Source organism: Eupeodes corollae, chromosome 3 (genome assembly GCF_945859685.1).
Source record: "Eupeodes corollae chromosome 3, idEupCoro1.1, whole genome shotgun sequence".
NCBI lineage: Eukaryota > Metazoa > Arthropoda > Insecta > Diptera > Syrphidae > Eupeodes > Eupeodes corollae.
Window position 1 is genome coordinate 18,146,553 of NC_079149.1, and position 27,857 is coordinate 18,174,409.

The 27,857-nt window shown below is 33.4% G+C and overlaps 2 protein-coding genes and 1 long non-coding RNA gene across 5 annotated transcripts in view; 2 read left to right on the top strand and 1 right to left on the bottom strand.

The window, feature by feature from the left end:
* The window catches only part of LOC129948901 (protocadherin-like wing polarity protein stan), a 218,737-nt gene that overhangs the window by 92,763 nt on the left and 98,117 nt on the right, over positions 1-27,857 (bottom strand). The window lies entirely within an intron of this gene.
* LOC129948904 (uncharacterized) lies at positions 1,383-1,753 on the top strand. The gene is made up of 2 exons (XR_008781975.1): positions 1,383-1,547; positions 1,626-1,753. It is a non-coding gene; the product is annotated as an uncharacterized LOC129948904 (long non-coding RNA).
* On the top strand, positions 26,790-27,281 carry LOC129948902 (boophilin-G2-like). The gene is made up of 2 exons (XM_056060051.1): positions 26,790-26,950; positions 27,032-27,281. Exons 1-2 carry the CDS (start codon positions 26,878-26,880, stop codon positions 27,214-27,216), a joined length of 258 nt encoding a protein of 85 aa, XP_055916026.1. The 5' UTR covers positions 26,790-26,877; the 3' UTR covers positions 27,217-27,281.

Genomic DNA, 27,857 nt, shown 5'->3' on the forward strand with positions numbered 1-27,857 from the left:
AAAATGGTGAACGTTTTGCAGTTACAGTTTTTAACTTCAAACTCTGCTTGTGAAGCACGTTTGAGCTGTTGTGTTAAGTTGGTTATGTAAAATTTTCAAGAAACGGGTCCATGTGCATCGTTGAAGAACAACTGAAAATATTTCTGTTGTTGCTTGTAGTATTAACATTTTGTTCTCTCCGGAATCAGGCACAAACGGGACTACTCTTTATTTTGTTTTTACTTGGTACAAGAACTCAAGCCGCTTGATCATACCTCTTTAAAATGAATCAAAATGAACCATGCTTTAATAAACAGAACTTCAGTATTTAAGACTTGGAAAATCAACGAAATTTTGTTGAAAAGCCTCTCCATCTACAACGTGCATTTTTTGAGCTGGTATGAGGTTGGGATTTGCCTCTGATGCAACTATTAAGAGGAATGGATTGCAATATCGAGCTATAATTATGTAATACAATTAAACAAGGAATAAGGTCTATACCCATGATCCACAATCGATTCAAGTCCTTAAAGATAGAAATGTGCAAAGTGGAAAATTGTATGAAAAGTGATGCAAATGAAGTCAGTGGTGGTCATTTGGCTGAAATTGTTTTTTAATTGTTAATGGCGCAACCTTTTCTTTACAATTTAATAAACATTTATATATTTCGTTTAAGAAATAGTCATTTTTAAAATTCAAAATGAAACCTCTTAATGGAAATATTCTAACAAAGGTTTCACAAACAATCGCCTCTAACTCAAAATATAAACTTATTCAATTTTGACGATTTCGTTTTTAAATTTCAAGAAATCATAACATTTTTTAATCAAAGATTCCTGAAATCAAGTTAGTTTACCGAGAAGCTGATAAAAAATTTGAGGTTTTCCGGATTTAACTAAGATTTGTCGACGTTCTGCATTTGTAACCACGACGATATGTGTTTCTGTAATAAAGTCAAGGAGTATCAATGACAGACATCAGCGATTGCTTATGGAAACCCAAAGAAATCTACTGTTAAAAGATTCCACTTTACATATTGAAGACACTCCATAGGTTTGATGAAATTTATATCTTCCATTAAAATTTTCTTCAACAAATTAGAAAGTTCCAAATAATTCATGACTAGAGAAATTCATATTTTAAAAAATTTAAGTTGAATTTTTATGCAAGCTGCTATCATAAATCTTATCTATTAACTTTTTGGTTAAAATTTTTAAAAACATCTTTTATTTATAACATATAATTTGATAAGTTTGATAGATTTTACGACTTAGTGGTTGCATGAGATTATCATTCTAATTTTAATCTTTTATAATGACCTTGAAAGATTTTTCCATTGCATTTGTTTTTTTAAGCGTTTGTCTGTAGCTTGTTGCAAAAGTATAAATGCTCGGAAATGACATTTCTGATTATCAAGTCTTGCAAGAACTTACCTAGAGCTAAGTTAAATCCGTATCTTTAGTGATTTTTCAATAAAAAAGAAAAAAAGAATTCGAATATGAAATTATATATTGGAGCTTGTCTAGTCGTTTTGAGCATTTATTTACTTGTAAAAGCTGATGTGTACCGTAAGTTTTAATTTTCACAACACCCTTAAGCTAACTAATGTTTTTATTTTTTATATAATTTCATGTCTCACTAATTAGTACCACCACTTGAAGATATTTAAACATAAGACAATTGAGAAACAATCGGCTACTTTGAAATAAAAGAAAGCATGATTTTTTGATTGGAAAATTAAAAAACATGTTAACTTAGACTTTAAAAAAAATAATTGTGTTTTTCTTTTTGTTTAAACATACGAGTGAATACTTGAGTAGTTTTCTTCATGACAATAACTAATGCGTAAAAAGAAAAAGTTTTTAATTGACAAACAAAACACTTTTAAATTCAAAACTGAGGAATTTTTACAGTTTCACCAGACTCGTTTTGGAGAAAAACAAGCAAGACGAAGATTTGGATGGATTTCAAGGACCCTCTCAGCGAAGACACGACTTAATTGATCGTTAATATTAATATCCTTTCCTATCACTAACCGTATTTAGTAATTGAGTAGTTTTAACTGGTTGAATGTCAAATATGACAGCGTTAAAAGTGACAGCTGTCAAAATAGGAGGCTGCTCAAAATCAAATACTTTTTAATATTCGACTAGTTCAGAAGCAGTTAGGAAATCGAAGCGATCTTCCTGGCGATCCGTCGGTCGGTGGCACGAAAGAAAAAGCTTCTGAAGTCTCCAGGCTACGAAAAATTCTTTCAATTATTCCAGCGATGACAACCTGTCTGAAAAATACAGGTGGCTCCTGGACTGGATACTCACTTTCCTTTTCAAGTTTCAACATAACTTATCCACAAGGTCTGATCACAAGGGACCATCTACAATTCGTTCTCAACAGCTTCGAACCATTTAAATCTGCAGGACCAGATGTGATAATAATACCAGCCGAACTACAAAAAGCTTCAGACATAATTGCACCAATCCTTGACAGCTGGTAAGCTGTCTATCTGGTCCTTGTTTCCTCAACATGGTGGGGATTTAAGGTTGTTTTTATACCAAAATCTTGCAAGACCGCACGATCTAATACCCCTTCCATCATACAGAGTTCACTATGGATGCTTTACTTGATATCGAAGGTGCTGTTGGACTGTCAAGCAAGGGGCCTTGGGTTCAAATTCCTGCCTGTGCCACCTTACTTTTTTCACTTGTACTGCCTCAAAGAATTGACAAATTCTCCAAGAGTAATTCTTGTCATGAAAAGTGCTTTATCAAATTAACCGTTCGGGTTCGGCATATAAACTGTATATCCTTTCCATTTCTGACAACATTACTCGCACAGAGGAATGGTTGGGAGTTGTAAGTCACTAAGCCCTGGTGCTTCTTAGACTGTTGTGCCACCTATTTTTTTTTATTTTTTAGTTAATTCATTTAAGGGCAACTCTTCTGCTAGAAGATTCGTTAGTAGAAGGACACAGCAAGGTGGTGTTCTATCCCCTATCCTCTGGAACCTAGTGGTAATTGAAATCGTGACTGGCCTGGATGCGGAGGATTTTGAAGTTACAACCCCGAATCACGAACTGGCTATAAACATCGGTAAACAGACCAATTTTAAATTACGGTGCAGCAGTATGGTGGACTGCTTTAGAGGAAGCTATAAACCACGGCAAAAAAATAATGTCCAACGTTCAGCTTGCGAAGCTAGTACAAGCGGATCGCTTTGCACGACCCCATCTGTGGCACTGGGCTCCCTACTCTACCTAACAACTCCTGATATATTTAGCAAACAAATAGCTGCAAGCTCTGCTATTCACCTTAAAGCTTCTTCGCAGTATATTAACAACAACATTGGCCACGCCATAATTCTTAAGTAGTGAGTAGCACTTTTATACAGATGGATCAAAAAAAAGAAGGGGTTGGTGAAGGTGTGTACTGTGTAACGACTGGTATTAAGTCTCTCATTACGACTCCCTAATCATTGTAGCGTGTTACAGGCGTAACTCTTTGCGATAAAAGAAGTCTTGTCCTAGCTTCAAGAAGACGTCATAAAAACATCTGGTCTACTCTAGATTTAAAAGCAATCAAGGTGCTTGCTATCTCTCAGCAGATCGTATAAGTTCGATAAAAGGAGTCGAAACCGGGCACTTTTTAATAGGAAAGTACGCCACGCGGCTTGATGTATTGTCAAATGACTTTTGCGCAAGCCTTACGGGCGAGGAAAAGGAGGAAACAGTTCTTCACTTTCTCTGTACAAGCCGTGCTCTACCTCAAAAACGCAAGAATGACGATCTAAATCTAATTAACATAATCAGCCTCCCACGTTTCGTAAGGAACTCAAACTGGTTTCATTGAGCTTAGAAGAAAGCTTCAAGATTCATTTGGTATCACAAGGGGACATAAAACTGGCCGAAGTGTGTCCTACTCCATCACAGACAGCCACTTTAACCCAGCGCAGTCCTGCTGGAATTACATGTCGCCTAAGGTCTATATTAACGTTGATTTCAAAAATGTACGCAGCAATTTTTTGAGGATGCGTTATCTTTTGGTGAACCTCGCGTGAGCTGGTGTTATCCCATGTACGACAATTTTGCTTGTTAACACAGCCAAAAATGCTCCTCGTCGCTAAAGATGATTTTCCGGCCAAAATTGAGATCCTCTTCCAAATGATTCGGCGCCCAGTCAGCGAAAAAACGGCGTTGTCTATGGTCATGAACTTTGAGCTCCTGGGACAGTTGGATCTTGTACGGGTAAATTCCCAAGTCCCGACGGAAAATTTGTTAAATTGATATCTGCGAAAGGCCAAGTTCTAGTGCACGGTGAGAAATAGATTGTTTCGGATTCTTCTGCACACTTTCACGGACCACGGGACTATGTTCTGAGCTGATCTAGCGTTCCTTGAACGTACGGGTGTTGGCTGATTGTTTATTGAACCGGTCATCTCAAATTTTGCTACCAAAGTTTGAAGACTCGACTGGAAAAAGCCACTACGTCTACAGTAAAATGCGTAAACGTGTTGTTCAATCGTGTAACTTGCCATTATGATTTTGCATAAGGTACTGAATAATAAACAATAGATTTGACAGATGTCAATAAAACAAAATGTCCGCCACGAGGTGCCAAAATCTACCCGCGCCAATTGAAAAACAGAATATTTAACACTTAAAAAAAAAAGTTTGTTATTGTTTTGGAACAATAGAAATGCAAGATTTACTATTAAAATCTTAAAAGAATATTAATTTTAAAAACCCTTGTTTTTTATTGACGCTCTTAGTCAGCAAAAATAAACAATTAAATTATAAATTCTTAAAAGTTATACAAACTACGAGTAGCTAAACTTTTTTGCTTTTTAAAAATTCAAAAGAAGCCACAGTCAAGAACTTAGTATGGTTGGTTAAGAGAAGGTGCTAAGCCATTATTGGAAAGGATTAAAACTTATCAGCTAAAATGGGATAGGAGAAGGAAGCTACTTTGCAAAATTTGTCGTCTCTTATGTCTTCACGAATGACTTCATTCAATATAGGAAGGATAGGTGGACGGTTGTTAGAGAGGACAGACAATTTAAGTTGGGTTTGGAACAACCAACCATATCATTATACGACGAGCACATTACATATAGAATGAGACTTTTGAAGAAAATTCTGTCAGGACAGGGAGTTTACGGTATGTACAAAGTACGAGAATAAGCCATCGAAGCAAAGTACATATCTTCACATTGCAACGTTGTTTTAGTTCTGGAAATTTGCATATTTGTCTTGTCGAACAGAAAAAAAGACGAACAAAATCAGTTAAGGAAGAGAGGATCAAGATAAAATATTTAAATCTTTTTCTTTATTGATTTGTATGTCCGGCACGTGGGAATGGGAATAGAATTCCTTACTGTGCTGTGACTGACGACGCCAACGACCGACAAAACTTCACTTAGCCAATCTGCAGTGCAATGTCGTCGCGACAAAGAATCTATTTTGGAATGACATCAAGGCATTTGGATTTGGGGAAGGGAATTTTAAAAACAGGACAGGATAGAAACGTCACCGTGACGATGATGGTGTATAATAATTTAAATTGTAAATTTTAAGAAGCACTTCATCGAATGGACTTTAAGTCTAATGTCACATAATGTAAAAAGCTTAACAGATAACATGAATAAATTATCTTCTGGAAAATAATAACAGTGGAACTTTTTCTCGTGTTCATGCACTCAAATAATTAAAAGCAATTAAAAATGGAGGAAAAGAGAATTGGAGCTTAGGTATAAAATAGATATACAGAGGAGTTTATTTTTAGGCCTCATGAAAACACATATTTCAGGAAGGTTTTTATTCAAGGAGAGCTAAGCTTTTTAAAGTTTCTATATTAATCACACACGATAGTACTTGATACATCAATTTCAGACCATTAGTTCGTGAGATATACGAATTCAAAGTTTAAATACAATCAGCTTTTTAAGGGTGCTTAGTTTTCAAGATCATAAACTATGAAGAGTAAGATTATTTTGAAATAACAGATTTTAAAAATTAAGATAAGTGCATCAATGATCTGTTTGGTCACGATTGAAATAGTTAACTTTCCTGTTGTATACTGTGGCGTATGCGTAATTTTTTTTGAAACTGATCTATATCAAATGCTTTACTTTATGTGATTGCTTTTACGTTGGGCTGGAATTCTGTTATAATACTGTTTTTGTTATTTGAAGCTATAGAAAATTTTGATTACTGGTCGTTGAAATTTGAAGTTCGTAGAATAATTGGTACGTCCGCGTCACGCTTTCTGTACTCATTTCAATAATCGATGGCTAAGTGATGGCCCGATCAGGGAATTCATCTGGTCGTGGCTACAACAATTCAGACAAGAAGGTACTATGACCAATACCTTCTCCAAAACCATCAGCAATAAATCCAAAATATGTGTCTCAAGATTAAAATTAGTTAATTTAAAATCCACTTTAATCTATTAGCAATCAGCAGAAGTAACATCTTGTAGAAAAATATTTTGTGTAGCAATGCTTTTTAAAAATTTTCAAAAATTAATACTAGAGAGGTTTAGCAAAATAATACAGCTATATTCTTAGATATTGCTCAAGCTCTAGATAAGGTTTTACTTATGGGACTTGAGTTCAAATTACATTATATTGCCTTCCCATCCTTTGCTATTTTACAAACCGACACTTAAGACGATCATACGACCACAATAACTTGGATCTAAACAAAATTCAAGTCGGTGTACCACAAGGAAGTGTCTTAGGGCCAGCATTTTTTCGTATACATACAAGCGCATTTTCCAGTGGACATCAACGCTAACATGGTAATTTTTTCTCATGGTTCTGAAATATTGGTGTCAGATATATCCGTGAAGAAGGCTACATAAACATTTTAACTATGAGACTGTACAATTAAAACAAAAGCTGAAGTCATTCAAAAATTCCAAAGCAAAGGTTCTGGTGAAATATTTAATGCCCTTTGATTTATGAAAAATAGCAATCTACGTCTTGCAGGAATTTCGAAAGTTGTAGAAACAGGTGAAACGAAGTAAAGTAAAGATTGCCATATCTAAGCTGAAGTCTAATAAGGCCACTGGAGCGGATGGCTTGAATGCCGAGCTCTTAAAAGAAGCTGGAGATAAGTTGGTTAGGAGCATGCACCAACTTATCTGTAAGATATGGTCGAAAGAGAGCATGCCCGATGAATGGAACCTTAGTATTGTTTGCCCGATCCTGAAAAAAATAGACCCTCTAAACTGCAGCACAATAGAGAAATCAGTCTACTTAACATCACCTATAAAATCTTCTTTGCCGTTATATGTGAATGTCTAAAGCTCATCGTGAATAACCTGATAGGTTCTTATCAGTGTGGCTTAGATCAAAGTCGATCAAATATTCACATTACGGCAATTTCTGGAAAAAACTCAAGAACACCAAATCGACACCCACCATCTTTTCATCGATTTCAAGGCCGCATATGACAGCATCTACAGGGACGAGCTGAAGAAGAATTCACGCTGCTACATAAAGGTTGGAAACAACTTAACAGAACCTTTTTATTTCAAAAAATGTTTTAGACAAGGTGATGAGCTGTCATGTGATTTTTTAACATCGTGCTTGAAATAATAGTGTAGAGCTCACACGTCAAAACTAGAGGTATTGTGAGCATTGAGGCAGAGGCGGCAAAAATGGGTTTTTACTGGCAAGACAAAGTACATGCTGTCGTCAAGAAAGGACCTACAATACCGACGTCTTGGTTGAAACGTCACCATCGACAGACGTAACTGTGAGGAAGTCAAGCACTTTGTCTACCTAAGCTCCGCTGTAAATGCAGAAAACAACATCAGCGCTGAGATCAAACGCAAAATAATTCTTGCTAACCGCTTTTCTTCGGGCTCAGAAATCAATTGAGTGGTAAAGTCCTCTATCGAGTTTCCAAAGTGTTGCTATATAAGACCCTTATCATCCCCGTCCTGCTAAATGGTGCAGAAGCTTGGGCTATCCACAGTTCGTGGATATTTTCAATTCTTGAAAAAGCTGTGAGAAACAACGTCTGCCGACCCAGATAGTGTTTTAAAATATATTTCACTGGAATTCCATCTTGATTATATTAAACGTTTTATATGTTGTCGAGTGATAAGTTTCTTAAAGACAACATTATTGTTTAAAATTAGGCCGACAACAAAAATTGTTTACTGAAGAAATCAACGACTTACATATAACGTAAGATTAAGTGAAAGGCAAAATGAGTTCTGTATAAAACATAAAAACTAAAACTTGAATCCTTCACATTTTCTGCCTCACCACCGTTTGCATAGTTACTCAACACTTAAAAAATTTGCAATTTCCCTAAAATAATTGCAGGTATTGGAAGGTACGTTTTTTTTTATAAAAAGCATTTTTGCTTGATCATTATCGTCACGCAACACTCTCAGGACGTTGTCGGTCGTCGGCAGTCGACTTTAGCTCTATGTTGTCTCTTGACTCGACTCGACTTGATTCGATACTGACTGCTATCGACTATGATGGTCGTAATAGTTGCTAACTCCATCCAGTTCAGTGCTGTTAAATCACACTTTTGAGGCCAATCATTTAGCAAACCAGATTTTCATATCCTCTACTCCATCGCATGAATCCAAAGTGATATAGGTTGGGAAAGAGGGATATAGTGAGGGTAATTGCTTTGAGTATAATTATAATTATCCAACAACAACAACAAAGTAACGCCAACGGGCATCAGCCAGCAACATAATTCGAATGGATTAAGTGTCCATCATCATCATCATCGGTAGCAGCAAGCTTCCAAACGAACGACCACCACCATACCACTTCGACTACTTGAAACATAATTCTATATATTTTCGATTCCAAAATGGGAACGCAAATTGGATGCAACAACAACACCGAAAAAATGAAGACAAATAAAAGCTATAGTAGTTTCGTATCAAAGGGCAACCAAGTTCAATGTTCCTTTCTTCTAGAGCTTCTCCAGCTTTATAATAAAAAAATGCATATTTGATGATGCAGCGTGTAGCACATTGACACGAAGGAACGAAAAAAAAATACAAAACAACAAAAGGAAAAATTATGTAGGTATCTTTTCTACAAGAGGAAAAGCTAACAAAAGCGTGAGAATCTCTTCACCCATCCAGACGACCGACCAAGTAGCTATGAGATGACGACAAGCTGCTGCTGCTGCTGCTGACGACCGCGACGCCGCTGATGACAACGCTACTGACGTAGTTTTCTTCTATAGATTCCTTTTTTAATGTTCTCTTAGTCAAGCAGAAGCTTCTACAAATAATAGGGAAGCATTTCATGCTGCAGTGTGTTGTTCTCTTATGAAGAACCTTTGGCGAGGGCGTTAGGTCTATATAGAACCTCAAACCCCGGGACTGTTTTCATAGTCAAAGGTGCCAATTAATTTTAACTCGTATACTCTCGTAAGTAGAGAAGAAAATGCCTTTATATGTTGTGTGAAGGGGGAGAGATAATAAGTGCAGTTATGCTGCGATGCGTGTCAGACAATGTCAAGGCTATGCAAATGAACCTTTGACTTTTAAGTGATCGTGGGTCGGTGATGACGAAATTAATTTATTTATAACGAAAGGGGTGAATGAATTCAATGGTTGATGTATCAAAGGGAAGGTCAACAAAGTCACTCGAGTTAGAGAGTCAAACGCATTTAATTTCATTTTCAATAAAGTGGCTTGGTAACAAAAATCTAAGGCATACTAATTATTATTTAATTATTTATTTAATAGAAAATAGTTTTAGAACAATTTTTTTTTTTTTGAATATCCCAAAAAAAATGAATCTCTGAAAAACTAGATGTCGAATATCCCTCATTTGAAAGACGATAACATTGTTTTTCGAATATCCCACAAATTAAATGTCTTAAATGTCAAACGCTGTTAACATTTTTAAACCATATTTATTAACATATATACCAAGTTCACTAATTTTAAAAACGAATTGTGATGATCTATAAACTTTCCGAATATCCCACATATGAAATGTTGACATTTTGTACACAAAATTTAACAAATACTATAATTGAAAAAGTGTATTGCTGAAACTATTTAAACATTTCTTACTATCCAGTCTTTTAACGAATATCCCACAAAAGTGCTATTAGTAATTTCTGGATGTAAATAAAAATGAGAAAATGATTACAATTTTAAATGAAGCTTACAAATAACTGAAACGAGTTTACTGGTCTTTCCAATATCCCATATTTAAGGTTTTAATGCTCTCTTAGAATTGTATTAAGAAAATATGCAGTGAAATATTTTATGTCTTATCAATAACTAGAAGAATTTGTTTTGGTTTTACATAAGTTTGGCTAGTTTTTGCGAATATCCCACAAATTAGTTGTAAATAAGTTTACTGGCCTTTCCAATATCAAATATTTAAGTTGTTCATACTCTTTAAGAGTTTTGTTTCGAAAATATGCAATAAAATGTTTAATGCCTTATCAGTTACTAGGTGAATCTGTTTTTTTTTTACATAAATTTGGTCTGTTTTGCGAATATCCCACAAATTATTTGTACAAAATATTTGAGAAATTGAATAATTAATTGTTAAATTTTTCGTTTAATACACTCCATAGAATACAAATTAAGTAATGGTTTAAAACCATTAACTTTTTCGAATATCCCACATACGAAGTTTTCAATTGACTTACGACATTCACAAAATTTCAAACAGTTCCAAAAAAAAACATGTTTATCGATGAAACTACTTTAACAAATTTTATCATTAAGTTACTTTATTTTACGAATATCCCGCAACTGAAGTACTAAAAACCTCTGATAGTCATGAACAACTGATAGCCTTTCATTAAAAACTTGTCCTTGATTTTCCATTATAAAGGTCCTTCCTTGAAATATGACACAAATAAAATGTAGTACCCGTAACGTTAGTGCGTTGGACTATCATACCAGAGGTCTTGGGTTAAATCCCTGCCATCTAAAGTGTTTGTTTCACGGGTACTGCCTCTCTCGAGGAATTCACAAACTCTCTAAGAGTAATTCGTATCATAAAAAATGCTTCTCAAATTAAAACAATAGGTCCCCTCAATCTCCATCCAATACTCCCAAACAGGAAATCTTGAGAGTTTTAAGTCCATAGGCCCTAGTTATTAACGGACTGTTGCGCCACCCAATATATTTATTTTTAAAATGTTTAAGGAAACTTACTTCTTTGACTTTAAATTTTAATTAACAGAAATTTAAGCTTCATTAAATGTTTTCCTCCTTCGAATTACTAACAAATAAAACGCTTAAAGTCTCCTTTTAAACTTTGCACCATGGATAAAATGTTTAACAAAGTTAATAGCAGAAAGGGAATTTTTTTTGAATATCTACTGACTTTTCGAATATCCCACAAATGATTCTTAAGAATCTCTAAAAACTTAAACAGACAAAATAAATAACTGTCGTTAAAAAATATGTAACCGACTTATCACTGAAATGAGCAGATCATTTCTGACTTTTCAGTGGTCTCTATTCGAGAATATCCCACAAATGAGTTGGTAAAGAATCTTTGACAAACATTTTCAACTTCAAATTATTGGTTTTATTATTATTTGGCCATATACTTAAATTCATTCAGTTTTTACAAATATCAACTGACTTTGAATATCCCATTAATTGAATCTTAACTTTAAATCCACTATTTTTAAAAGAACTACAATTATACAATTACATTAATGTACAATTGATCAAAGATGGGCCTTTTTTACCCTTAAATAAGTCATTATTATGAATATCCCACAAATAAGGAGAATATCTGATATCCTTGAAAAAAAAACTTTAATTGAAGTGTTTATTTGTTTACTCAAAATTATTGTGATTTTTTCAAATATTTTATGAAATTTTGAATATCCCATTCATACTAGTTTCTCACAATTTGCAAAAATGTAATGACCATTTTACAGTAATGGGACATTCGAAACTAAGTCACATTTTCTAACTATAAAGTGGATTGTGAATATATCGAAAATGAAGAAAATTTGCTCGAGAGTATTTCTAACTGGTAACTTAATTTTTGTAAAATCTAAAGTCCTTTCGAATATCCCACATATTTAGAGGTTCAAAAAATCGATATCAAAAACATTTTAAATTCTTTTAAACTTTCTCAGTCTATCTCAAAACCAAGAAAAGAATACAACTGGAAGGTGATTTAAAGCTTTTAATCATTCTTAAGTTGAAGGTATTAAGTCATTTTCATAGACCTTATTCCCTATCTCGACTTAATAAGCGTCAAGTCCATTATTGTTGTTTTCGAGACATCAATTGAGTGATTATACGCAATCGAAATAATCTAGAAACAGATGTTAAATAATTACATCCCATCATATTGTTAGAATTACATTACAAAGTTTTAAACATTTTCCACACCACAGCTTGGGGCCGAGTTTCAAAAACTAATCTAACGGTAATCAACTATAAATTCTTATTGCTTTCTTAACGGACTTTAAGAGCTTGTTAAATCCTTCTTTACCTTTGGAATTCTCCTATGCAAAGAATAGGTTTACCATTAGATCCAAATTTACTTTAAACAATGATACTTTGTGGAAAACTTTGGTTTTGTTTTAGTTGGATGGATGGAACTTAAGACTCTGGGATCGCGAAACCAAAGCAAAGGAAGCAAGAGCACTCAACTTATAACACTCCAGGGCTCGCGTAACAAACGAGCTACGAACAAATGAAAGTAACGCAACGAACAACTACGACGATGATGACGACGACGATGAACGTCGCCATCAAAATGAAACCTAAAAGCTGCGGATTTTATTTAATATTCAATCCGAGTGTAACGAGTGCCTACACTACACTTGGGGAATTCTCCGTATTCTATCCGTGATAAGAATTTCAAGACGGCGACGAACGTTCGTCGAGAACCAAAAAGAAGACGATGACATTCAGCAATGTGATAATAATCCTCTCCGTCACAGTTTTTCCATAATAATACTTTAGTCGATGACAAAAATAAAAAGTAGAAAAGTGCAAAATAGCGAGAAAGGGTGTTTTTTTTGGAAAATTTACTGACAGTTATGTTGAATGCGGTTGAGTGATTCATGAGGCAAGATAATGATAATCGAATTTATTTGCACGAAATTGATGCAAAGTCTCAGATTTTTGTGAAAGAATTGCGGAAGGTGGTTTTGCTGGTTTTGGATAAAAGTTTTCTTAGATTTTCTTTTCTTGAGAAATGGTGGTGTAAAAGGGTGCACGATGTCATCATCAGGAATAATAAACTTTCAGTGAAGTGATAGGGTTCTATTGAAATAATATATACGAGTAGTTGAGAATAGTTTTATTTAAGATTGAAAACTTTTGTATGAAATTATTCTTCAAGAGAGTTTGAAAACTTCGATTTTTAAAAGAGTTATCGTTAGGATGCAAATTCAAAGATATTCTAATTAAACCGAATTTTGAATCAACCTTTTATGTGGAATACATAACTATCTTCTTTTTTTAGTTTGAAAAAGTAATCTTTTACTGTCCGAGTTTTCATTTTATTTCTCATTAAGTATGTGAAAAATTCAAATAAAGAGAATTATAAACCACATTGTCTTAAGTTTAACATTATTTTGCAGAATCATTATTTTTTGGGCTTTTTAAGTAATACCACAATATTTTGTAATCCAATTGACGTTGTAGGAACGTGAAGTTATGAGACCAGAATACTTCTCACGGAATATGGCTTTTACTGGTCGTGTTGAAGGGCTAGTTATTTCATAAAGTAGAAACTAAAGGGTGGTTAAATTTTAAGGGCCAATGTTGAATGAAAAGCACACCTAACCGCCAAGCGTTTTTCTGCGTTTTTTTGACGTTTCTCAATTTCAGTATAATTCAATTTGAACAATTGGAAATATAAACACTCGATCGACGCGTATGAGTTTTTCAGGCTTATTATGAAAATGGGCAAATGGGAAAAGATTTACCTCGATAAACCAGCAACAATTAAAAAGCTAAAGGATGAGGTAATTCGGCATTTTTACAGCATAGAATCTCAATTATGCTTCAGCATCACCGAAAATTCGGACCGTCGTCGGATGCAGAAGTCCCTTCTCTCCCTTCCCGCCATCATACACAGACATATTATCACAATCGGATCATTCGGAATACAATCTTAATGGGTATACCTTAGTGCCATTATTTTTTCCTCATCATGGATTAGCCGTGTAGATAACAAATTATGATGCATACCAACTTAAGCCACAATATGGTTTGTGCAAACTTTAACTTCATGTGGTTAAAATTCAAGGTAAATACGCACATCATCCACGCATGTTTTTTATATCGAAGTCTAAATCTGCACAGAAATTCAACTTTTAACGAATTTGATGCTCTGTCTGACTCCATTCAAAGAATTGTTGTCCATTATCCTCACACTGCGGGCTATTTCAATTCACACAATTCTTCTTGGCTTCGTTATTCTGGCCAGTCAACACCGGAAGGAGGGCATGTTGAGATCTTTGCTGAGTTAAATCAATTACTCAGCTTGTCGATGAGCCAACTCGAATCCCTGACGTTGCAGGTCAATCCGCCAACTCCCTAGACTTGCTTGTTAACTCTGACCCTAATAAACACACAATCAGTGTAAACCCGCCTCTAGGCACATCAGACCATTGTATCGTATCTGCAAAATTCTCATGTCAAAAAGACCCAGTTAAAAAAAAAACTCCCATGAGAACCGTTTGGCAATATGAGAAAGCCAACCGAGACGTTCTGAATAAATTCTTCAGGAACTTTAACTGGGCACTGTGCTTCCTCGATAGTGACGTGAATTCCAGCGCAGGTATGGTTACAAATTTAATTCTTTGTGAAATGAGAAATGTTATTCCGAATAGGGTAACATTTATTGAACCCAAAGAGAAGTTCAAACAAGCTAGAAAGACCTGTAATGGTCATATTCGACGAAACAAATTTTTGCATGATCAGAATGTCCCATGAATGAATGAACAATGTCCCAAAGGTAGTACAAATTTTTGGTCATTTGTAAAAAACGTACGAAACACAACGTCATCCTCGATTCCAACGCTCGTCCATAATGATACTCCCTATGTAAGTTCGATTGATGAACCGATGCAGCACAGTTTGCTGTTAATTTGACTCTACCGGAAAGTATCATGAGTCATACTGTTCTTGAAAGCTTGAATGATTCTATGTGAACGAATCTTCTTTCGCACTCGTGCAGTTGCAAAAGTACTGAAAGATCTTGACATACACATATCCGCTGGCCCGGATAGTATCAATTGTTGTGAAGAAGTGTTTTTCATCTCTGGCAAAACCACTGCTCCGAGCGGATGGAAAATAGCATTTGTTCAGCCTATCCCTAAAAAGACGACCGTCCAATAGCACTCATGTCCCTTCTTTCCAAGGTCATGGAAACACTGATTAATAATCAGCTTAAGAAATATCTCAAAGAACGGAAGCTTCTTAATGACCGAAAGTATGGCTTTCGTAGCAACAGGTCTACTGCTGACTAATGGTTTAACTCACCGAACAGTGGAACAAATCTTTACATCGTTTTGGAGAAAGTAAGATTATTACAATTGATATTTCAAAAGCATTCAATAGAGCTTATAGAAAATACGTGCTTGATGAATCTCTTCTTCGTTGGATTAGAAATAAGCTTTCTAACCGTTTAAAATAAGTTGTATTTGATGGTTCTAAGTCTGAAATTCATAAAATAAATGCTGGTGTCCCCCAGGGCTCCGTTTTCTCTCCGAATCTCTTCCTTATATTCATAAATGATCTTATATGTGACACTTCTAATCCATTAAACTCGTTTCTGCATTCACATCCTTGTCCTTCGGATGTGGAACTTTAACGGCAGATCATTAAATTCTGATCTTGACAACATTGTCCAATGGGGAATAAAAAACCGTGTAGAATTTACTGCTTCGAAGACTCAATGCTGTCTACTGTCGTTAAAGCGAAACACACCGCCGGTGCCACTATCTATGAGTGGCACTTGCACCCAAGAAACTAATCAACTGTCAGTACTCGGTATGTGTAACACAGATCACTATTTATGGAATGATAATATATTTCAAATCAATATGCGAATAAAATTCGCATATCTATGCAGGTGCCCCTTAAACAAGTTTAAATCTCTTGGACAGAATACAAAAAAGGGCTTTTAAATGATAGGCGACAGAACTATAATCGAAACATTTACATTGTTATAACACCGTCGCAATGTTTCATGCCTTTCGTTGTTTTATCGATATTTTTACAAACGATGTTCTGTCGAATTAGCCAGTTGCATTCCACCCCTTAAACAATTCAGCCGTAATACTCGCACTTCCAGGAATGCTCATCAGTTTACCCTTGAGCTCAATTTCGGGTGTACTGTCAAGTATAGAGATTCTTTCTTAAATCGCACATCGAGAATGTGATATGCTTTGGCCAACTCTGTTTTTCCCTCCCATTTTGATGTTCTGAACTTTAAGACAAATGTGCACCGGTATCCCCTTTTAATTCGTTATCTATTTTCTTAATGCTCGCACTGGGTTGAACTATAAACATATAAAGGGTACTAATAACCCCTAATCATAAACGAGTTTGACGACATCACACAATAATTTTTGGTTGGTTTAAAGAATTTTGACACCTTTTTAAATTGTTAACAGATCTAATATTGTAAATGTCAAACAATAAATTGATTTTACGACGTGTAAATAACAGTTAAGTTTGACAGGTGTCCAACTCCAGTGCGACCAACTTAATATTATCAAAGAAAAATTCTTAATTGTTATTTTGTATTAATAATAAATAAATAAATTGGTTGGAGCAACAGTCGGTTGAGCACTAGGACCTAGAGACTTACAATTCTCAACCATTGTTGTGTACGAGTACTGCTGTGAAAAAGTCATATATAAGCAAGTATACGAAACAGTATCTCATCCCGTTTGATGATACAAAAGTTATCAGTATTTTTTATCCAACATTTGACGCAATTCTTTAAAAAAGATAAATTTGGAAGCTAGCAAACAAGAGCAAAAAATAATAAGCGTGTGAAAATTGAGGCTTCTATATTCTTATTTACACTCGAGGTCGGTAGGTTAGGTTTTTATTTTTTTTTAAATGTATTGATGAGCGTTCTTAAAAACATGGTAGTTACTTTCCATTTCCGAAATAAATCTCGCATAGGAATAGTTAAGACTTATGAGAGTCGTGATTTCTAGAGAGCTTTATTCAAACACTGTTTCAAACGAACTCGAAAAAAATGTTTTAACACTTTTTCCTTGAGTGAGTTTTCTGTTTCACCATAAGAAAAAATATTATTAAATCATCTTGAGCGTATTTTTTATTAAACATCTAAAAATGTAATTGACATTTTATTGTAATTATCACTTTTATCACTATAAATAATACAAGAGTGTGCATTCCTAAAGCAAACATTAAAAATCTCTCAGTTAGATGTTGATTACTTTAATTGTTTACACTTGCATTTACAATATTTGCTATCTGTAAATAAATAGTTTTACTGTATTGTGATTTACAATGTCAAGATGTGATTTTTTTTTTAAAATTTAGTTTTGTTTAATTTTTACAAGATTTTTCACATTCTTCTTTTGATGGAAAACGATTATCATTGCCACCACATCCGCCATAGATAAAATGAACACATTCGTCTTTTGCTGGACTATATGACCATGACGGGATATAAGCTTGACAAGCAATTAGGCCTCCATTGCGAAGACCTTCTTGAAGGCAGGCGGCTACATATGTATAAATAAAATAATACGTACATATATGGGCATTTCCACAGTATTTTTAACTTTCATGTTACCACAGTATATTAAGCCTTAGAAATGAAATTGGCACTTTCTAAGTGGATAGATTTTCGTATCATGACTTATTTCAATTATATAACCTACTTTTGACTTGATTGGATTAAAATTTTTAATTAAAATTAATAAGAAATAGGCTTAAATATTGCAAATTTCAAGCGTACCAGATGCAAATTTATTAAGTTTTATAAACAAAAAACATTTCAACGACCTTTGAAACTACTTAACATCATTAATTTATAATTATTTATAATATACACTGATAGAAAAACCTCGAAAGAAAGGTGTGCTACCATTTAAAAAATAGTACAAAGCAATTAAATTAGAGTACCTCCGTTTTTAAAAATATTAAAATCTGATCTTTTTCTCTATATAACTTTCTCAACGATCGATTCTGGAAGTATTTTATAGGCTTAAATTATTCCCTATCAATCAATAAATCAATTAAAATTTAATTGGATCATGTGCTTCTATTTAAAAATAAATAATGTAATTTTAAACTTTAAAATTGAAAACGTGATTGGTATAGAATATGTGATTTTTTTAGCGGCACATCTATCGATAAGATCTTACAGAAAAATAAATGATTGTGAATGATAATTTTACGAATAATCAATAGTAAAAAAAAGCCGTTGATCGAAATTTTTAAGTTTCAAAGTTTTTACGACAGTACAAAATCAAATTTTTGTATGAAATGAGGGTTTTTCATTGAATGCACACATCTCCACTGCACTGCACAGAACTGAAGATATTTATTAACGATGTTTCAAATTGAATCACGCAAGTATTTTCTTGTTATTTAGATGATAAACAACCAAGAAAATGTTTGTTCATAGATGTGCCTCAAAATCAAAAAAAAAAAAATTTCAATTGCTGAAAATGAAAGATTCTGTGGAAATGCCTATATATATTTGGAACATTCAAGGAAAAGAAGATAATTATAAAATGATAATTATAACTTACGAGATTTGTCAGCTGATGTTGCCATAAATAATGAAAAACAGCTCAAGGCTAATAAAAAGAATCCAAATAATGATTTCATGATTGTTTTGATTTAGAAAGTTCTAAAGTTTATGATGTGAATTGAAGTCAGTGGATGTTGATTTCTTACTAATAATCAGTAATATTCTGTTCATGCATTTATAGTTTTTCTTTTGCCATAAAATTTAAGATGAATTGAGTGATAATTTATAGTAAATGTGAAGCTCAAGGGGGTTTTTAAGCTTTTGAGTAATTTAAGTCATTTTCTTTCCTCATTTTTGACCTATAGATGAAGCTACAGATAAAGGTGCTAATAAGATTGCTAGAATGTTGATTCAACAAAAATCAAATATTAGTATAAATGAGTGAAATGACGACTTTGTTAATAATAGTGAATGCTTATCAGCTGGAATTTTACAATACTGTTTTTAAGGCATCTGTTTAGCGGGGGCGACTAGAATTCCACAAAAATCCTGTAAGTGTTTTTTTTTTTAAACTTAATGGAGTACAATTTTTACTAACAAGCGTTTCGAAAACACAGATATATTTAACGTTTTGATGATTTGGGCAGGTTTTTTAATATTATAAAATAAAAACAAGCATACTCCCTAGTTACCCTGTACAAGTTTTTTGAACGGATGTAAGTTTGAAACTAACAATATAAGTACTAGGGTTCCATTTTCTCCCCGACTCTATTTCTCATTTATATAAATGATTTTTGTCTATAACTTCTTGTTTTTCTGAAGATTGAAATTTAAGTTTTTTATATTTGTTACCAGACTCACATCTTGTTTTCGATTGTGAATATGTTTAGCTCATTCGATTCTGGCCAGATACCTGATCAGATACCGCGTGAAATTTAACGCTTCGAAAACCCAATGCTGTCTTTAATTGTTAAATCGAGCTATATGCCCCTTGGCAGTATCCATGAGTGGCACTTTCAATTATGAAAATGAACATTTCTATGTTCTTGATATGTACATCATCAACTAACAACCTCTTTCGGAAGGGGTTTGGGTTTCTTAAGAAGATGCAAGAAATTTTGATTTGGCTACATTTTAAAAAGCCTATTCCAAACTTGCATTCTGATATGGTGCTCAAAGGAGTTACTTAAGCATCTCATATAGTATAGATAGCTTTTAAAATTATTGGTGACATACAAAATTATCATTAGCTCACCTTCAAAAACAGAGATTCATTCTTTAGCCGTACTTCACGAATGTGAATTGTCATATTATATGCTATATACCTCCCTGTCATTAAAAATAAATTTTGTGGCGCAACAGTCCCTTTGAGAACTAGGGCCTAGAGACTGACAACTCTCAACCATTACTGTGTTCGAGTTCTGTTGTCAGGGATGGAAGGGACCTACAGTTTTAAGCCGAATCCGAACGGCAAATTTGAGAGAACACTTTTCATGACAAGAATTACTTTTGGAGAATTTTTCAATTCCTCGCAAGAGGCAGTACCCGTGAATAAAAACTTTAGGTGGCAAAGGCAGGGATCGAACCCAAGACCTCTCGCATGACAGTGCAACGCACTAACCATCATTCGACTGGTACTACCCTCTCCCTGTCATTGCATTGTTCAAATATTCAAAAAAAATAATATATACCGACATCTTGTTTTCAACCCCTTTCTGTAGCATGGTAAAGGTATTCAAATCTTTTTAAAGTGTGTTCTATATACAAAAAAAAAAAAAAAAACAAGTTTACGTCACAGTGTCCCAATTTACTTATTGTTACTATTTCATAGCATTTTGCCGTTTTAGCGAACTTCAAAGTCCTTAAATAAATGTGTGTGGATTAATTGAGAAGTATTCATTAAAAGGGCAAGAAATAACTTTCTATAATTGGAGTTGAGGGACGATTTTTCAACGTTTAAAGTCAAAAGATGTCTACTAGAATAAAAAGATTTGTTGGAATATTTTGTAGTGTTTTGCCAGTAGACCCAATCCAGCGAATTGGATTGTGGCATGAGCGTTTTAAATATTTGATGACCATAAATCTTTCTCTGATGAAAATTTTATTCACGCATTCATTTGCTATCTCTTGCGGATTATTAAAGTAATATTTATTTGGTTTTTATTTTAGCAAATGAAATAAAAAAAAAACATTAATAAAATTAAGTCGAGCCCTGGCAAGTGGATTCTAGATTAAATAATAAATTATAAAAGTATCTTAAACAAAGAATGTTTTCTAGAGAAACCCACAATTATGTTTGCTTTGCTTTTTATTGCACAAAATCAGAAAAAAAATAAATATTTTGATTTTAATATGTTTTTCATTATAAAGTTCTTTGAAGATCGTAAAAATAAATTTTGCAAACATTGAAGTTTAGTACGCTTATTATATTTATTTTTGTTTATTCTTTTTCTAATCAATGAAGAAGCACGTGTACTGTGACGGTTTTCAATCCCATACAAAAAGATTTTGCACAGATTTATTTATTTATGAATTGCTTGTGCTACTTAAATGCTTTCCATAATTGGGAGACTTAACATTAAAGAAAATGTTTACTTTAAAAGGTAAATTATAGTTTCGAAAACATGAAACAGTTTGTTTGCTCTCTTACAATTATTGAGTACTGTGAAGGCAATCAGGAAAGAGGGACATATTATTAGAAAAGAAAATAGTTTTTGCATATATTTCACATTCGTGCAGTGCGGCTAGTAAACAAATCTCTTTACATAGTGTGAGCATTAGGACAAAATAGAGTGGTTAGAAAGGGGGTGTGGGTGTTGAAGATTGTTATGATATTGAAAGACAATTGTATGATTAATTCTACATTCTTCTTGTACGGGTAAAGAACAAAAATCTGCAACTTACTGTTCAGCCGAAGTTGGGCCCAAAAGACGTCCATCGTTTTTAAGCTTTCTTTTTAAATTTCATTTTTACATCAAATCGACTAACTACCCGAATAATAGATTTATAATTAAAAGGTTAGGGAAAATGGCTTCAAATTATTATAAGAATAAATTGATCTTTTAAAAAAAAAACTTAGAGTAATTGATACAACCACTTTACTGCATTTCCTGTCAATTTATGTCAAGCGCTCACCCATCATCTGCTAATGATGTTTTTTAATTAGTAAAATGTGATTAACTTGAAGTAGCAACACAGTTCAACCCAAATGTCATTTTTTTTGCAAAATGTCAACTCTCATGGGATATAAATTATTACAATTTATAGATTTAAGTTCGAGTAAGGGACATGTAGTATAGGATACACCTAAAAATTAATTTGCTAAAATTAAACTTGTATCTCATGGTGTTTTCTGGATAATTGCTACTCATTAATTATTGAAAAGCACATACAAATTATACAGAAATCACAGTTTTTCAATGCGTAACGACATACGACCTGCAAAAGTATAGTGTTTTCTTGTTTTTAATATCCATTACCAACTATAATTAATCAATCCACACCACTGCTCCTTTACAACCTGTCTCTATAAATTTCCACTTGATATAGTTAATATAATTTTTTTTGTGTGTTGTTGTTGTGCGTTTTCCAATGTATGTATGTACGTATTTAGAAAAAAGGGAGGGAATAAAAGAGAACAAATCTCATATCCTCGTATAATTCAAATGACCACTTGGTTAGATCCTGTTTTATATATTGCACAATCAACGCAAATAGATACACTCATGTGATGTGGCACGAGAAAAGATATCCATATAAAAATCGAGGCAAGAAATACAAACACAACAGAAAAAAAAATAAACCAAAAACCACTAGAAGTTGCTTTATAGCAAACGCAAATCGGATTTTTCTTCCCAATAGCCAACAACCAGAGCCTATTGGCTAAATTGGTTTCCTTCGTTATATGGCTATGGCCTGCCATTTAACGGGAGTAAGGCATACCTATAACACAACTCAGCTAAGCTAAGCAACCTGCCAGAAGGAGCCCAGTGTGGTTATACGACTGTACTCTCGTTCCCGTTCTTCACTCTACCATCCAAGGCTATAGTAGAGAATTAATAGCCGCATCTACTAGGCATCTATCAGATTCAGATACAAACTAACCTACAGCAATGGCTAAAATAATAGGAACAGTGCTTCACTGTTGGCTATAATGTTTTTAGCACTTAAGCAAGACAACTAATTTAAATCTGCAAACTTAAACCTTGCGTTTAATGAAATGTTTAATAATCATTTGATCATAAACTATTTACCATAACTATAATTAAGCTTTTTGATGACTTCCAAAAAAATTCCACGTTGGGCGCCAGTTAAGTAACTTTGTTATTTTGTCATTAAGTGAAATAAAAATAGATATCGTTTTGTCTACACACTTTAATCTTACTCTCTATTCAATCGGTCTCAATCATAAGCTTTCTTATTGAATAGTTTGCCAACACAGAAAATCCCATGTTGGGCGCCAGTTAAGAAACTTTGTTTATTCCATTTAAGTGACAAAAATTGAACGTTTCTCAAAAGATAAAATTCTTATTTAAATTTTTAGTTTGACAAAATATTAAGAGTTAATAGATTTAGACTTTTCCATTACGTTTAAAAAAATCCTTTGTCGGGCGCCAGCTAAGAAATTTTTGTCTTCTCATTTTAGTGAAGAAAGGAAAACTCAAAATTAAGAATGGTTCTTATTATTTTGACCATTGCTGTATATACCTATGCACATAAACTCAAACCATTCAATTCAAACAACAAGTAGATAGGTTTTGTATGTCCATATCTTTACGAGCATTAGGAAAAAGCAAAATCCCAATAAAAACAAAAAGGAAAAGAAATCCCCATCGGAGTTGCAACATTTTCCTTACAAATCAAGTTTTCTGCGCGCTTTTGCAATTTATCTTTCGACTTGAGCTGAAATGTTGTTGTGTATCTTTGCAGTTGTGTATGTGTGCATCACGAATGGATAGAAAGGAAAATAAAGGTGAAAAGACCTTGCCTCACTGAATACCAAACTAAACTGAAGACCGAAGACCGAACACCAACAACTGAACCACTCCTCATCAATGGGGTGCGCCTATAGTTAAGTCACCACCTCACACCACTCTACTCCACTTCACCAAAAACCCGACCCGACCACTTGGCCTAGTCCAATCCGGTGTTTAGTTTTCGTCCAAGAAATCAAAGCATGCAATAGATTGCTCTTGAGAGGATTTAGGCTTGCTAAAGAACACAACATACAAACAAAAATAAAAGTCTTAAAGCCTGTAGCTGGCGCGTTTGTACGTTGGTACTGTGCCAGCCAGCATTTGATGTGGCCACTCTGAAGTTTGAAATTCCACGATTTTAATGGTACACTATAAAGCGAACTGTTGTTTGGTTTTTGAGTTAATTTGTGTTTGTTAGACCGCTGCTGCTATCATCGCCAATCGCTATAGCTATATCGAAAAACCGTAAGAACTCGAAAATGAGCTGAAAATAACAAAACTTGATTATGTGCCAAAAGCAGTCACTTTATCTGAAAATACACAACATCACTGCAACACAATATTCAATTTCACACATAAATGGATGTGGTGTGGAGAGGTTTTACTTTTTGGGGGGGCGTAGTCAAATTCAAACACAGTTTTCGGAATTTTATAATGAGTAAATATTTAACTTTTGATAAGATGTAGTACTTGTCACGCCTTAAATAGAATCAAAAGCCTTACGCATTTAAGCTTGTTATTCAATAAGGAGTATTTTAAAGCTTGTCGAAAAAAGTATAAAACTCTTGAAAAGAAACTAACGTTTGGATCTTTAAGAATCTTAAGCTGTCAACAAACGTCAAAAGTATGGCAGATGAATGACACATAGCGGACGGTGGTCACATTACACTATTTTAAGGCGATTCATTTGGACATGGGGTCGTTCTATATCATTTGCACTTATTGACAAACAAAAGGAAAAAATCCAAGATGTCAAAAAGTCCTATGAAAGATGAATGACACATAACTTTTTACTGTTTTGAAGCTACTCATTTCGATAACTTATAATCATAAATAGCTCCTATTCAATTGAGAACATTCAAAATTCGGACTCCACCTTCATATCGTCTTCTAACTATTATTTGTGAAAAGGGAGACAATTCTGAGGATAGATAAATGTCCAATAAGAACATCCTCATTAGAATTGTGTAAATTTATGACAGGTGGTTCACACAAGGATGATAAACATGAAGCAGCCAACGCAATGATATGTGTTCACACTAAATATGTCAAATCTAAAGTTTCCTGAAAAAGAAAAGTCACTGTGATTTGTTTTACTTTTTAAAATACTACAAAAAAGTCTAAATATCAAAGTTTTTTGGCGTTGGTTTGAAAATCTGATCCAGCGTGTTTTTCTTTAACTTCATTTTCTGAGTTGAGACTAGAGTTTGGGTTTAAGACTAGACAAACCAATGGGCAGCTCTGATGTTTTAAATATTTAGATTGTGATTAATTGTGCCATTTTTGAAAACGGAAAAAGATACGGAAGTGACTGACGGACGAGAAAGTCCAACATCGTTAAAACTGCCCATTTTCATAATAAGACTGAGTATCTTATACGCTCGATTGTGTCCAGACTTCTAATTAAATGGGTCTGAAATTGAGAAATGTCAAATGAAATGCAAAAAAACTTGACGTTTAGGTATGGTTCACATTCATTATCTTAAGATTTCACCAAACTTTATTACAGGTCGTTCACGAAATAACTTTTATCACAGTCAATCTAAATTTTCAACAAGTGTCAAATGTATGAGATGCATGCACCCACTCATTTAATCGAAATAATAAATGTCTGTCTCATTTTCCTTTTTTTTTTTTAATTTCCAAGTGAAAAAAGAGTGACAGTTATGAAACGTCAAATATGTCAAATAAATAGTTATTCAAAATGGCGTTCATATTATTTGAACATTTCTTGATAAAAGAGCATATTTTAATTATATCCAAAGTGTCATAAATATGGCAGATCAATGCCACATAACATTCATCATTATATCTCATTCCCACTCATTTAAAAACAAATATCTCATGCCTGCTTGTAGCTATGTGGGAAAGATAGACAATCATAAAACGTCAAAAATGTCAACCAAGAACACAATTTTCAAATTGCGTCTCTTTCTGATAGAAGGTTAACAGAAGGATTGAAAACATGAAGAACTCAACACATTTTGAATGACATTTGTTATCCCGTGTTCGCACTACCAACAATTTGATACCTTTTCATATCCTACCTATAGGGTCTTGGACACTAAGGACTTTGCGATGTGTTTTATTTTTGAAAATTCTACACGAATGTCATAAATAATTGCTTCTGACAGAAGGTTTTTATCTTACTTTATTTTAAAAATCGGTTTGAGTTGGTTCATAAAATAAGAAAAATTAAATGAGACTCTTAAATAATTTAATAATATCTTAAATCAAGAGTTGAACTTCAAAGAAATAAATTAATATCTGAGCTCTATTCTGTTTGATTTGTTTTACTTTCAACTAGAAGTCAATGATCAAGAAATTCAAAAATGGATGTGTTCGTTGATTGTAGACGAGTTTAAGTTCATTTGAGGTTATAACAATTATTTTTTAAACCTTTTTGAAACATCAGTTTTTTCTGAGTCTTCAAAGATTAAATAATCATGATTAATATGTAAAACAATTCAAAGCCCCTAGATGGCAGCACTGTGTTAGCTGTCAGTTATAAAAATTATACCGAACTGGCCTTTCAAAATTCACCTTGACATTTGATCAAACTACAAGTTGATGATTTCTGATGACGCGTGCCGGTTTAATATTTCCCTATTTTTTTCATTAATCATTTTAAATCTGTGAATTGTTGTTCCGCTATCAATCAACTATAATTAAATTTCTCATCGTTCAGTTAAAGTTTGCGATCGATAATTTTACACTTACATATGTTTGTACATCGTGACTTGAACTAATTGTTTATATGTCGTAAAACAAAACAATGTTTTAAACTCAATGAGTTTGTTTAGAAATTATTTGAAGTTGGGGAATTGGAATTTCCCATAATTTCTTCAAGTAAGTAATTTTGATGAGAGTTGTAATTATAAGCAAGCACAATTTTGAGCAGAACGAGTATAAAAATAGTTGAAATCAAAGTTTTACATTAGTAAGAAGCTAACTCTGGGATCTTTAGAATCTTTTCAAAGAATTTAAAGAAAAAAGTCAAAAAGAATTCATCATGAAATTAGTTTTTGGAGTTTTTCTTGTAATTTTGAGCTGTTTTGCATTCACAGCATCCACTGGAAAATCAGGTATGTTTTAAATTTTACAATTGTTGTAAAAACGAAACTTTTTTAACAAAAATATTCTTTTTTATTTTTATTAATTTTCAGGTCGCTGTGATCTTGATTATGATGCTCTTCGACGCATTTCGTGTGATGCTTTATACGTAGGATGGGCATATGACTACAGAACCAACCAATGTAATACGATCACCCTTAAGGGCTGTGGAACCCCCGAAATGGGTTTTACATCTAAACAAGAATGTGAATTGACCTGTAAATCACCAACGTACTAATATAATAATGTACTTTGTTTTATTAAAAAAGTTAATAAAATAATTAAGATCGTGATTTTAAGAAAGTTTTAAAGTTTTTCTCTTAAAATAAGATAAAAGTCGAAAATCTTTGTTCGAAATTTGAATCTGGGGAATTTTTCGATGTCATTCCAACTTTAATCAAGACAAAATTTTAGAACCGAATTAGACTTATATCGTACATTTATTAAAGCCACTATCAAATTTAGAAAACGGTTAGCAATATTTACTCAAAGTAAAGAAGAACGATGAAAATTAAAATGGTTCTAAATTTGTAGTAAATTTGTCGTAAACTATAAACCCTTCAAAGAAACTGTCCAGCTCAAAGTAAGTCTTGTTTCTTTATGTGTCACTTGGGAACCTGATTTCTATCTTGCCCTAGCAATTTAATACTTTTTCAATGGATTTTGTCAAAATCTTTTGAGAGCCGTATTGCAAAAATTAATATTTAAAAGTGATGAAGAGTTTTATTACAAAAGTTAATATTTGATATGTCATTTTTCGTTTGCTAATATTTACGATTTATTATTTGTGTATATAAACATAAAAATTCTACCTTTTATCTTTTTATTCTAAGCCTACGAGTTTAACAACCTTGAAAGCTCGTTGCCATCTGTTCTGTT